General features: G+C 47.1%; 1 protein-coding gene across 3 annotated transcripts in view; it reads right to left on the minus strand.

Annotated features, from left to right (window-relative positions):
- Nucleotides 1–13546, minus strand: part of AIG1 (androgen induced 1) — a 931740-nt gene that overhangs the window by 213610 nt on the left and 704584 nt on the right. For 2 of the 3 annotated variants that reach the window (XM_063917487.1, XM_063917485.1), the window contains exon 4: nucleotides 8528–8643. The exons of the other annotated variant lie outside the window; for it this stretch is intronic. In XM_063917487.1, coding sequence (XP_063773557.1) covers nucleotides 8528–8643 — 116 coding nt within the window. The remainder of the gene's footprint in view (nucleotides 1–8527; nucleotides 8644–13546) is intronic. 3 annotated transcript variants of the gene reach the window in all.

The raw sequence follows: 13546 nt of genomic DNA on the forward strand, positions 1-13546 counted from the left end.
CCACTTTCCCGGGTGGAGGTCGTGCCTGCTGAGGAAGTCTGCTTCCCAGTTGTCCACTCCCAGAATGAACACTGCTGACAGTGCGCTTACTTGATTCTCCGCCCAGCGAAGAATTCTGGTGGCTTCTACTCTCGCCACCCTGCTCCTTGTGCCGCCTTGGCGGTTTACATGAACCCCTGCGGTCTGACTGGATCAGAACCGGTTGGTCGCGAAGCAGGATCTCCGCTTGACTTAGGGCGTTGTATATGGCCCTTAGTTCCAGGATATGGGTGTGAAGGCAAGTCTGTTGACTTGACCACAGACCTTGGAAATTTTTTCCCTGTGTAACTGCCCCCCACCCTCGGAGGCTTGCATCCGTGGTCACCAGGATCCAGTCCTGAATGCCGGTTCTGCGGCCCTCGAGAAGGTGAGCACTCTGCAGCCACCACAGGAGAGACACCCTGGCCCTGGGGGATAGGGTGATTAACCGATGCCTCTGAAGAGGTGATCCGGACCACTTGTCCAGTAAGTCCCATTGGAAAGTCCTCGCATGGAACCTGCCTAATGGGATGGCCTTGTATGATGCCACCATCCTTCCCAGGACTCGAGTGCAGTGATGCACTTACACCTGTTTTGGTTTTAATAGAATCCTGACCAGTGTCATGAGCTCCTGAGCTCTCTCTATCGGGAGATAAACCCTTTTCTGGTCTGTGTCTAGGATCGTGCCTAGGAGAGGCAGATGAGCTGTAGGAACCAACTGCGACTTTGGAATATAGAGAATCCAGCCGTGTTGCCGTTACACTTCCAGAGAAAGTGATACGCTGTTCAGCAACTGCTCTCTTGATCTCGCTTTTATGAGGAGATCGTCCAAGTACGTGATAATAGTGACACCTTGCTTCCGCAAGAGCACAATCATATCCGCCATTACCATGGTGAATATTCTCGGGGCCGTGGAGAGACCAAACGGCAACATCTGAAATTGGCAATGACAATACCGTACCGCAATTCTGAGGTACGCCTAATGAGGTGGATAAATGGGGACCTGAAGGTATGCATCCCTTATGTCCCGATTCACAATAAAGTCTCCCCCTTTTTAGGCTTGCACTGACCTCTCTTAGCGATTCCATCGTGAACTTGAACCTTCTCAGGTATATGTTCAGGGATTTTTAATTCAATATGGGTCTGACCGAACCGTCTGGTTTCGGGATTACAACATGGTCGAATAATAACACCCTCTTGTTGAAGGAGGGGACCCTTGACCACCACTTGTTAAAGATACAATTTGTGAATTGCAGTTAACACTGGCTCCCTCTCTTGGGGGGAAGCCCGCAGGGCCGTCGGTGAGGGGGCATCTTCTCACAGTCCAGCTTGTATCCCTGAGACACAATATCTATTGCCCAGGGATCGAACAGGGAGTGAACCCACTTGTGGCTGAACTTACGAAGGTGTGTCCCCACCGGGCCTAGCTCCGCCTGTGGAGCCCCAGCGACATTGGTGGATTTTTGTAGGGGCTGGAGAGGACTTCTGTTCCTGGGAACTAGCTGCCCGGCTCTGACAAGAAAGGACGCACCTCAGACTTTCTTGTTTCTTTATTCGAAAGGCTGTATTTAATAATGTCGTGCTTTCTTAGGCTGTGCAGGAATATAAGGCAAACTAGCAGAATTACCAGCTATAGCTGTGGAGACCAGGCCCGAGAACCCTTCTCCACACAATCCTCAGCTTTCCATATGCCTCTTAAGTCGGCATCATCTGTCCAATGCATATTCTACAGGACACGTCAAACAGAGATCGACATAGCTTTGACTCTAGGACCCAGTATACTCATGTCTCTTTGGGCATGCTTTATAACTATATATCTATCACTTAAGACAGCATCTTTAATATATTTATATTGCATACTAGGGTCTCATCTCTGCTGATAAGGTACCTGTCCACGCTGCCACAGCGCTATAAACCCATGCCGACACCATCGCCGGTCTGGGTAGTATACTAGAATGTGCACGCTATCTGCAGGTTCCCTGAGAATAGCAAGTGCTACCGTCTGTGCAAACAGGACACCCCAGGGGAAGATTCTCAACATATCCTGGCCCTAGTGGGGAAAGGATACAGCTTGAGAATTCTCTTGTGGGAAGCTGCCGTCTCTTGTCTGGAGATTCCCGCTCTTTTTCCTCATGAGAGGAGGGAAATTTACCTCAGCATTCTTCCCCTTAAACATGTGTACTCTCGTGTCAGGGACAGATGAGTCATCAGTGATATGCAAATCATCTTTTATTTCAATAATCATATATTGAATACCTTCTAGCCCTCTTGGTTGTAACTTTGCATTATCTTAGTCGACAGTGGAGTTAAACTCCATGTCGATACCAGTGTTTGTTATTATGGATAGTGAGCATTGAGAGACTCTGAAAGTCTCTGTGACATAGGGACAGACCTGGGTAGATTTCCTGTCTGTTCCCTAACCTTATGTGCAATAAATTCACCTTAGCACTTACACATATCCAAACAGGTGTCGGCGTTGTCGACGGAGACACCCTCTCACACACATATCCGCTCTATCACCTCCTTAGAGGAGCCTTTTACCTCAGACATGTCGACACACGCGTACCGACACACCACACACACAGGGGATGCTCTATTTGAGGACAGTTCCCCCACAAGGCCCTTTGGAGAGACAGAAAGAGAGTATGCCAGCACACACCCCAGCGCTATATAACCCAGGGATTACACTACAACTCAGTGTTTACCCAGTAGCTGCTGTATATGCAAATTTTGCGCCTAAATTTATGTGCCCCCCCCCCCTCTCTTTTCACCCTTTGTGTACCAGGATACTGCCGGGGAGAGCCTGGGGAGCTTCCTTCCAGCGGAGCTGTGAAGAGAAAATGGCGCTGGTGTGCTGAGGAAGAAGGCCCGGCCCCCTCAGCGGCGGGCTTCTGTCCTGTTTCTGACTAAAAATGGCTGGGGTTTTACACATATACAGTTTTCCAGACTGTATTATGTGTATATATTGCCAAAAGGTATACTTATTGCTGCCCAGGGCCCCCCCCCCCCCAGCGCCCTGCACCCTACAGTGACCGGAGTGTGTGGTGTGCAGTGGGAGCAATGGCGCACAGCTGCGGTGCTGTGCGCTACCTTAATGAAGACCGGAGTCTTCTGCCGCCGATTTTATCTCCTTCTTCTGTCTTCTGGCTCTGCAAGGGGGACGGCGGCGCGGCTCCGGGAACGGACGATCGGGGTCAGGCCCTGTGTTCGAACCCTCTGGAGCTAATGGTGTCCAGTAGCCTAAGAAGCACAAGCTAGCTGCACGCAGGTAGGTTTGCTTCTCTCCCCTCAGTCCCACGTAGCAATGAGTCTGTTGCCAGCAGATCTCACTGAAAATAAAAAATCTAACAAATACTTTCTTTCTAGCAAGCTCAGGAGAGCCCACTAGGTGCATCCAGCTCTGGCCGGGCACAGATTCTAACTGAGGTCTGGAGGAGGGGCATAGAGGGAGGAGCCAGTGCACACCAGATAGTACCTAATCTTTCTTTTAGAGTGCCCAGTCTCCTGCGGAGCCCGTCTATTCCCCATGGTCCTTACGGAGTTCCCAGCATCCACTAGGACAGGCCTGGCCAACCTGTGGCTCTCCAGATGTTGTGAAACTACACATCCCAGCATGCCCTGCCATGGTTTTAGCATTCCTTAATAGCAAAACTGTGGCAAAGCATGATGGCACTTGTAGTTTTACAACAGCTGGAGAGCCACAGGTTGGCCAGGCCTGCACTAGGATGTCAGAGAAATATTGTTTCACTAGTATATTGGACCCAGCAATGTCTGTCCCCTGCTTCTGATCTGGCCGGCCCCGATCCACTGTCTGCTGTTCCCTGTACTCATCCCCTTCCCTCTGTTGCAGCTCCATCCACGCCACTCTAACCCCCCCCCACCACCCGGTTCTGGTATGAATGGTCGACTATGTTATGGTCGACAGTCATTAGGTCGACCACTATTGGTTGACATGGACAAATGGTCGGCACATGAAAATGTGACATGATGTGAAAGGTCGACACACGGAAATGTCGACATGAGTTTTTTTTTTCTTTTTTGGTGTCGTTTTCTGCGTAAAGTGACGGGGGACCCCAATTAGTGCACCAAGTCCCCTCGCATGGCTCGCTTCGCTCGTCATGCTTCGGGCAAGGTGCCTCGCTCCGCTACCGCTGCGCTTGGCACAGATTACCGTTCCAATCATAGTCCACGTGGATCGTAAAGTATGGAAAAATTCCCCAAAATATTTTTTTTTTTGAAAACTCATGTCGACCTTTTCATGTGTCGACCATGTGTACATGTCGACCATGTCAATGACGACCAATAGTGGTTGACCTAATGACTGTCGACCATAACATGGTCGACCAACCAAACGGATACCCCCCCACCCCATACTTACCAGCCAGTCCTACTTCTCCCTTGTAGATTTGACATGTTTATCCAAAAATAAGTTTTAGCCACAATGCGACTAGGATACACCAGGGGACTGTGCTGATTAATTTTATATGCGTCGCTTGTATATATCTGTGTGCGACTGAGTCTGCATACGAAGCAGTGACGTCCGGTGAGGTAAATGGCACACAGGTATATGGCATGTGGGCATTATACAAAGATGCAATAGTATACTGCAGTAATTTGGTGAGTTTTGATCAGAGGTGTGCCGTCAAGGTAGTCAGAGGCGCCAGAGCCTCTCCTGTCATACTCAAGTACACTCCAGAGTTTTAACTATAAAAATTATTAGAATAATACAAAGAAGAAAATTTGTTATAATTTTTATAGTCAAAACTCTGTAGTATACTGGAGTATGACAGGAGAGCATAGGCATGCGCACTGGGGGTACTTTGTGCGAACAGACATCCCCTAATATCGGACAACCCCTCACGCCAGATTCGCCGCTGTTTATACATAAATAATAGGTCCAGTAACTTGCTAAATTCCCCCTCTACTGTTCTATGCTGCTCGGCTCTAGGTGAGTGAAGATCCATCCTTGTAGGAATGGGGAACCACGTCACGACACACCCTGTGCTGTCCAGTAACAGGGACTTCGGAGCCGCCTCTCCCAGTGCTGACACTGGGTAACCCCCCTCCGTACCAACCCCATCCGGATGGATTCGCCTCCGCTCAGCCCCCATCTCTGTCCCGCCTCCTGCACACAGTTTACTGAAGCCGGGAGGAACACATGGGATGAGGCTGCAGGGTCAAGGATGACGCTTCCCTCTCTCACCGGGCATCGGGAGCAAGAGACACTCGGTGAGTTGTGCAGCACCTCCGCTCTCCTTAGTGCAAAGATGGCTGCCCCATTGTTTTTTTGACTAATGGTGTCCTCCTGCAGCACAAGCGGTCCCCTGGCAGAGCCGCGTGTCCTCCTTTCTCGCCAACGCGCATCCGCTACCCCCACTGTCACCAATGTAGTCTGGCCACATTGAATGCACTCAGAGGTGGCATATTCACATAAAGAATGCCCCCGCATGCAAGTCTTCTGCCTGCTGTCTCCAGATAGCATGGGGGTCCATGTGTGCACCATTTACAAAGTTAGGGTATCACAAGGACTCATTGTAAAAAGGCTCCTTTATTGCAGGTGGTTACAGTGGGACAGCTCTGAGTACTTATGTAAATATATGGGTTGGGATTAAAATGCCGGCATTCGGGATGCCAGCTGTCAGAATACCAACCGCGGCATCCCGATGTTCAGAATCCCAACAGGGGAGGGTAAGTATACTTACCTTCCTGCCAGGGGTGTATCTAGGGGTCCGAGCGCTCCTGGCAAAGTAAGGGATTTCCACAAGCCACATTTTGGTGCTCTGTGCTAGTACGAGCACTGGTGCCCCCCATCTTTTATGGAGGGAGAGCGCACAAAAAAACCAGCACCCCCCCCTGTAGCCTAACCCTAATTCTCCCCGGGGGTGCCTAAACCTAACCCCCCATCTCGAAGCCTAACCCCAACCCTCCCGCGCAGCCTAAACCTAATACCCCCTTCCCTTCCCTGCACGGCTTACCTGTCAGAGTGGCCAGCTGACGTGATGCCGGTTATAGGCGTTTCTATAATGGGTGCAGAGTGTGCAGTAAACACGGGCGCCCTGGTTCCGTGGGGGCCCACACTGCACACATATATTATACTTACCCCTCCGGAGTTCCGCGACGGTGGCCCTGCACTGCAGACAGAAATCACTTGGAAAATGGCCGCCATGGCCATTTGCGAGTGACTTGCGCATGCGCACTGGAGATGTCCCTGAGAACAAGGCATGGGTGCCATGTTCCCAGAGAGCTGCGCATGCGCAGTAGACTCTGGCATTATGCCAGAATCTACTGCTGTCGGAGAGGAGGGGGCCCGCGACGGAGTCTGCACACGGGTCCCCTCCTCTCTTAAAACGCCCCTGATGCCAGTGTTGGTATTCTGAGTATTGACAGGATTACGGCATCGCTATTTTGACTGCCAGGATCCCGTCCACCGGGATCCTGACCAGATCCCATATATATGTCTTATTGTCTTATATCACACTGTCACTTTGTATTATCCTGATGAAGGGGAGCATGTACCCGAAAACATTGATTTTTAATACATGTTTTTTTTTAACACTGTTCTACAAGTCTCTGAGTGCCGCCCCTCTTCGGGTTGGATATTTTGGGTTACTGTCCCCCAGTGGAGGGCACCAGAGCAAAGTACCCATTGAGGGAGTAGGAGTGCACTGTAGTAGTGATATGTGTCACTGTAGTGGTCGGAAAACTAAAAAATAAGTATATTTTAAAATTGGAATGTATGGTGTTCTTGCTTTTTAAAGTGGCAGTCATTTACTGTACAAGACATGGTTTTGCCTTGAAAATCACTGCCACTTTATAAAAATGATCCGAGTTCTGCCAGAATCCAGCACCTATGGCAAACTCAGGTGACATTACATCCCGCTCCAAAAGTCTGTTTTAGTGAAGAGCAATTGGTTGCACAGAGTTGTTGGCAGTGGTCAGGGTCGATCCCACGTCTACCCCCTCTTTTTCGCACTCTAAGGCCAGGTACACGCCAGGCTAATATTGGCATGATTTGCCATATTGGCATGACAACTCACGCATATTGGCTAGTGTTTACCCACTCCCATGGGTTGAATGTGCATGCTGCACGGCCAACCGGAAGATATTGCATGCAACCCGGTGCTTTGTAATGAAGGATGGAATAGTGATCGTTCCATTCTGGTGTGTATGTGCATAGTCCGAGCTGAAGGGAATTCGGTTCTGACCATCGTACAAGTGTGTCTTACTCTCTCTCCCTATACTTCTTGTAAAATAGCACTAGACACTTCCAGTAGGCGGCACTAGACATGACCCTCCGACAGTGCACACCCTAATGAAATATGCTGCAAACGCCTATGCAGGAGAGCCTCTGCCTCACCTCACCGCATGTCAATACAAAGTGCTACGATGCACCAGCTATGGATTTTTTCCATGCCAAGTTCTGTTGAGCTTCATACAGATTCAGTTGCGTACAGATACACAAGTGTCGCATATCAAATTACTCAGCAGTCTCCTGGTGCATCCTACTTGCGACTAAGCTGTATTTGTGGCATAAAAAGATGCCCAACGCCAGCAGAGTTGTGCGGGACTTGCCGCGCTGCGTTGCATATTGGGGGTCATTCCGAGTTAGCTGTGATAAATTTAACACAGCTACGATCTTCTACCCTGACATGCGGGGGGACGCCCAGCAAAGAGCTAGCCCGCCCCACATGTCAGTCCGGCCTCCCCTCGCAGAAGTGCAAAAGGCATCGCACAGCGGTGATGCCTTTGCACTTTAAGAGTAGCTCCTGGCCAGTGCAGCTTTAGCGTGCTGGCCGGGAGCTACTCATCGCTCCCCGGCCCGCAGCAGCTGCGTGTGACGTCACACAGCAGCTGCGGCCTGCCCCCCGTTCGGTCCGGCCACGCCTGCATTGGCTGGACCAAACCCACGAAACACCGCCGTTCCGCCCCCTCCCGCCCAGCGATCGCCTCTGCCTGTCAATCAGGCAGAGGCGATCGTATCCCTGCTACGGCCTTCGGTCGTCTGGCATGCGCCGGCGCACTACGGCACTGGCGCATACGCAGTAGGGACCCGTTCGCTCTGCTGCATTAAAACGCAGCGAGCGAACGGGTCAGAATGACCCCCATTGAGGCTAGATGCATGAGGACAGAGCTGTACATTTTCAGTCAATAAATATTCTAAAATATAATGACCTGACAAATGTCTAATAAAATAATTGTTTTTCCAAGACCTTAGTGAGGTTAGTTTTAGTTTGATAGCACCAAACTAAGAAATGAAATTGAAAGAAAATCATTGCCAAAAAAAGAAAATATTTGCTTTGGACGAAACACAGATGCAAAAATTGAGTATTGGAAAATCAATGCTTGCACAGGATTGGGCAACTAATTCCCGTTGTCTGAGGTTTGGCATAACTTTTCTCAAACATACGCATTTAGGGAAAACATAGGTCAATGTGATGGAATGAATTCAACATCTAAAGGAAATTTGCTACCGCTTGTAAATGGAATAAACATGTAACATAAATCTTACCACAAAATATAACAAATGGAGAAGCCGCAGACTGTTGCAATGCCACTATTTCTGCTTGGATACTGATGATGGGTCGTCCTCATCTCGATTAATATGAAAGGTAGAACTGTTGTATGCTATATAAACAATAAATAAAAAACAATTATTTAATAGAAAATTGTGGTAAACTTATTTATAGTATGAAAAAAGTAAATTATGATAAGCCAAAACTGAGCTCTGCTTTTAGAACACTTAGGGCTCAATTTAATTTAGCGCAAATTAAACAGCGGTGGGATGAAGCTGATTCAATTTAGTGCAATGTTATGTCGGAGTTGGGGATTTCTTCTTGCACCCCTCATCGGGTGCGAGCAGAAATCAGAAAAAAACTACTGGCACAATGCTGTTTTCTAGCGAGCCAGGCACCTAAGTCAGAGAATGCCATGTTCTCTGACTTACCATGTTTAAGGCGCGAGAACTGTCATTCTCCAACATAACAGCACGCTGAATTGAATTGCTCGGGTGCTCCTTCCTTGCGCTGTTTAATACGCACAGAATTGAATTGAGCCCTAAAGGTGTATACACACGGTGAGATTTCGGCTATGCCTGATTCTCACTGTGCAATGTGGACTGTGGTCGGTATCGCAAGCCTAGATGACTGTGCTTGCGATACTATGTTCGATTTTGGCTAAGTGTCAATTTTGACTATACTTTTATACTAGATAGTCAAAACTGACTTGTCTGCACAGACTGTCTAGGCTTGCGATATCGACCTCGCGGAACCACGCATCAGTATCGCATCGGGATCGTAAGGTGACTTTCACTTTGCGATCTGCACTAACTTTCCTTACGATTTTGACTATATAGTCAAAATCGCAAGCAAAAATCTCACCAGGGGGTATATTTACTAATATCCGTGTTTTGCCGATTTTTAGGGAGTTTGATCTCGAATTTTATCGGTCGTATTTTTACTGCAACTTTTTGAATCCATCTACGGTAATTTACTGAGCACCCACAAGAGTGACCCCAATTAACTTTGCGGTCTACCGCAGACCGCAGAGTTCCCATCATTGGTTACAATGGAGCTGCGCTAAGCTACATTCTAACCTGTGCGCTCCTCCTGATTGACAGGGCAGGAGCGCACAGCCAATCAGGAGAGCGCCATGACGTGGGGCTCCCTGATTGGCTGACGGGACCTTCAGTGACAGAAGTCACGGGGGGTCCCGGCATTCGGGAAAAGGGGTTCCATGTGTTGAACAAGTCCCTGGATTACGTTGAGAAAGAAGAGGACAGATCTACATGGATTGGTTGTAAGTATAATTTTATTTTTACAGGTAATCTGTGGATTCTACTGGACAAGTGGACATGAATCGCAGCGTTGGAGGTAGGTAAGTATGTGAGTGTGTAAGTGTGTGTAATAATTAAAATTTTACTTTCACTGTGTGTGTCTACTGTTTTTTGGGGGGTATTTTTTTGTAGTAGAACTACAGGTACCAGTGGGCCCGTTCTTTCCCTGCATGCTGGTACTTGTGGTTCTCCAAGTACCAGCTTGCGGGGAGGCTTGCTGGGACTTGTAGTTCTCCTACAAACAACAATATTCTATTTTTGACACAAAGGCTATCAGCCTCCCATCCACCGCCCACGGATGGGGGGGGGGGGACAGCCTCGGGCTTCACCCCTGGTCCTTGGGTGGCTGGAGGGGGGACCCCTTGATTTAAGGGGTCCCCACTCCTCCAGGGTACCCCAGCCAGGGGTGACTAGTTGGGGGGGGGTAATGCCACGGCCACAGGGACCAGTATAACAGTGTCCCCCGGCTGTGGCATTATCTCTCTGGCTTGTGGAGCCCGGTGCTGGTTTAAAAAATACAGGGGACCCCTACGTCTTTTGTCCCCCAACCGGTGCTGGTTGTATAAATATGGGGGGACCCTACACAATTTTTCCGCTGTATTTTTACAACCAAGACCGGCTCTAAGAGCCTGAGGCTGGTTATGCTTAGGAGGGGGGACCCCACGCAATTTTTTTCTTTGCTTTTTAAGGAAAACAGACCCTTTCCCACAGATAAGCATGCACGGATCTCACTGATCCGCGCATGACTATCCAAACACGCCAGGAAAAAAGTAGGTCTATTTTTTTGTTCCTTTTTTTTAAGATTTGCAAAAAAAATACGACCACAATTGAACATTCACTGACAAACACCCAAATACGAATGAATAGTAAATCACCGTGTTGTATGAACAAACAGCCGTGTTTGACCGATGGTCTATTCATTCGTATTTCTGCCCTCTGCCGTGTAAACAATTACAAATAGCCCCAACAGTGCCGAGATTTGTGTTTAGCAAATTCCTGTGTAAATAAACCCCCATGTGTACACTACACACCATAAGGTAGCATAGAGAGAGGCTTATTTTAATTAAATGTAATAAAAACTTCCAATACATACAGTATATTGTTTAGATAAATTAAATGTAAACTATTTAATGTAATATATATATATATATATATATATATATATATATATATATATATATATATATATTTTTTTTTTTTTTTTTACTGTTCACAAAAATTATGTCAATTTAGGTTTCTAATACTAATTAATTCTGCAAATGGTTGCATTAAAACATTTTTGGCACACTATAGACTACAAAGTAACACAATATATTACTGTATAATCTGTTATATCTGAATCCCCCTCATTAACATTGTTTGTACAGTATAGGCTGGTGTGCTTAAGCTGACCTTTTATCAGTTCGTGTAGATTCTTTAAAATATTTGATATCATTAGTACTAATTTAAAACCATTTCAATGAGGACATTTTCAGTTAGAAATAGATGTACAACAAAAATCCTGCCTCCTCAGACAAGTAAAATTGGCCCATCTTTTCCTGATCTTACTGTACTAATTTGCCATCTCAGTTTGAAATATTAATGACGCTTTATAGAAGTTCCCTGTATAGTGCCCTGTGTTGTCACACTCTGTGCGTAGAAGGAAATGTGCTTAATCATTAGGTAGTGATCAGGCAGATTATTCACAAGTGGTTTTGCATGTCTTCAGCATGATTAGGGGAAAACACAGCTCACCTCAGACAGGGCCAAATGCTCCCTTGTTTCCAAAGCTTGAAGGATTCAAATATAGGGGGTAATTCCAAGTTGATTGGAGCAGGATTTTTGATAGCAATTGGGCAAAACCATGTACACTGCAGGGAAGGCAGATATAACATGTGCAGAGAGAGTTAAATTTGGGTGGGGTGTGTTCAATCTGCAATCTAATTTGCAGTGTAAAAATAAAGCAGCCAGTATTTACCCTGCACAGAAACAAAATAACCCACCCAAATCTAACTCTTTCTGCACATGTTATATCTGCCTCCCCTGCAGTGCACATGGTTTTGCCCAATTGCTATCAAAAATCCTGCTGTGATCAACTTGGAATTACCCCCTTAATGTGATAGATGCGTCATCGCTTGAAGAGTGATAAAATGGAGAGAGAAAAAGTACTAACATATCAGCTCCTAACTGCCATATTACAGGCTGGGTTTGAAAAATGACAGTTAGGAGCTGATTGGCTGGTACTTTTTCACTCTCCATTTTATCACTCTCCAAGTGATGATGCATCTAGCCCAATGGCTTTAGAGCAATAACATTAATCTGAGTATAGTGTAATATTACATGATCCATAGTGTGGCGTATGTAGTTCCTGTTGTTGCATGCATACTCAGTGGAAGGATACACTGAATCTCCTTTTGTGCTGTATATAGTATGAATCTATCTTTTGTGTAATGTGTTTCCTGCAGTTCTATAGTAAAGAAGCATGCAACAACTGCTGTATCGTAGTTATTAAAGACCTTATTGAAATATAAGTCACAGATTCAACCTGGTGACGAAGATTAAAACTTTTCATCAGCGGGACTTAACACATAGCACTATCACAGTAAGGAATAGCTTGTATCAAACCATTTAGTGTGAAAACACACCAGAACGATGGCCAATCGAGCAGATGGTTGGGGCGATTTCTAGAGATGAGCGCCTGAAATTTTTCGGGTTTTGTGTTTTGGTTTTGGGTTCGGTTCCGCGGCCGTGTTTTGGGTTCGAACGCGTTTTGGCAAAACCTCACCGAATTATTTTTGTCGGATTCGGGTGTGTTTTGGATTCGGGTGTTTTTTTCAAAAAACCCTAAAAAACAGCTTAAATCATAGAATTTGGGGGTAATTTTGATCCCAAAGTATTATTAACCTCAAAAAACATAATTTACACTAATTTTCAGCCTATTCTGAACACATCACACCTCACAATATTATTTTTAGTCCTAAAATTTGCACCGAGGTCGCTGTGTGAGTAAGATAAGCGACCCTAGTGGCCGACACAAACACCGGGCCCATCTAGGAGTGGCACTGCAGTGTCACGCAGGATGTCCCTTCCAAAAAACCCTCCCCAAACAGCACATGACGCAAAGAAAAAAAGAGGCGCAATGAGGTAGCTGACTGTGTGAGAAAGATAAGCGACCCTAGTGGCCGACACAAACACCGGGCCCATCTAGGAGTGGCACTGCAGTGTCACGCAGGATGGCCCTTCCAAAAAACCCTCCCCAAACAGCACATGACGCAAAGAAAAAAAGAGGCGCAATGAGGTAGCTGACTGTGTGAGTAAGATTAGCGACCCTAGTGGCCGACACAAACACCGGGCACATCTAGGAGTGGCACTGCAGTGTCACGCAGGATGTCCCTTCCAAAAAACCCTCCCCAAACAGCACATGACGCAAAGAAAAAAAGAGGCGCAATGAGGTAGCTGTGTGAGTAAGATTAGCGACCCTAGTGGCCGACACAAACACCGGGCCCATCTAGGAGTGGCACTGCAGTGTCACGCAGGATGTCCCTTCCAAAAAACCCTCCCCAATCAGCACATGATGCAAAGAAAAAGAAAAGAAAAAAGAGGTGCAAGATGGAATTATCCTTGGGCCCTCCCACCCACCCTTATGTTGTATAAACAAAACAGGACATGCACACTTTAACCAACCCATCATTTCAGTGACAGGGTCTGCCACACGAC

This window comes from Pseudophryne corroboree, chromosome 4 (genome assembly GCF_028390025.1).
Source record: "Pseudophryne corroboree isolate aPseCor3 chromosome 4, aPseCor3.hap2, whole genome shotgun sequence".
NCBI lineage: Eukaryota > Metazoa > Chordata > Amphibia > Anura > Myobatrachidae > Pseudophryne > Pseudophryne corroboree.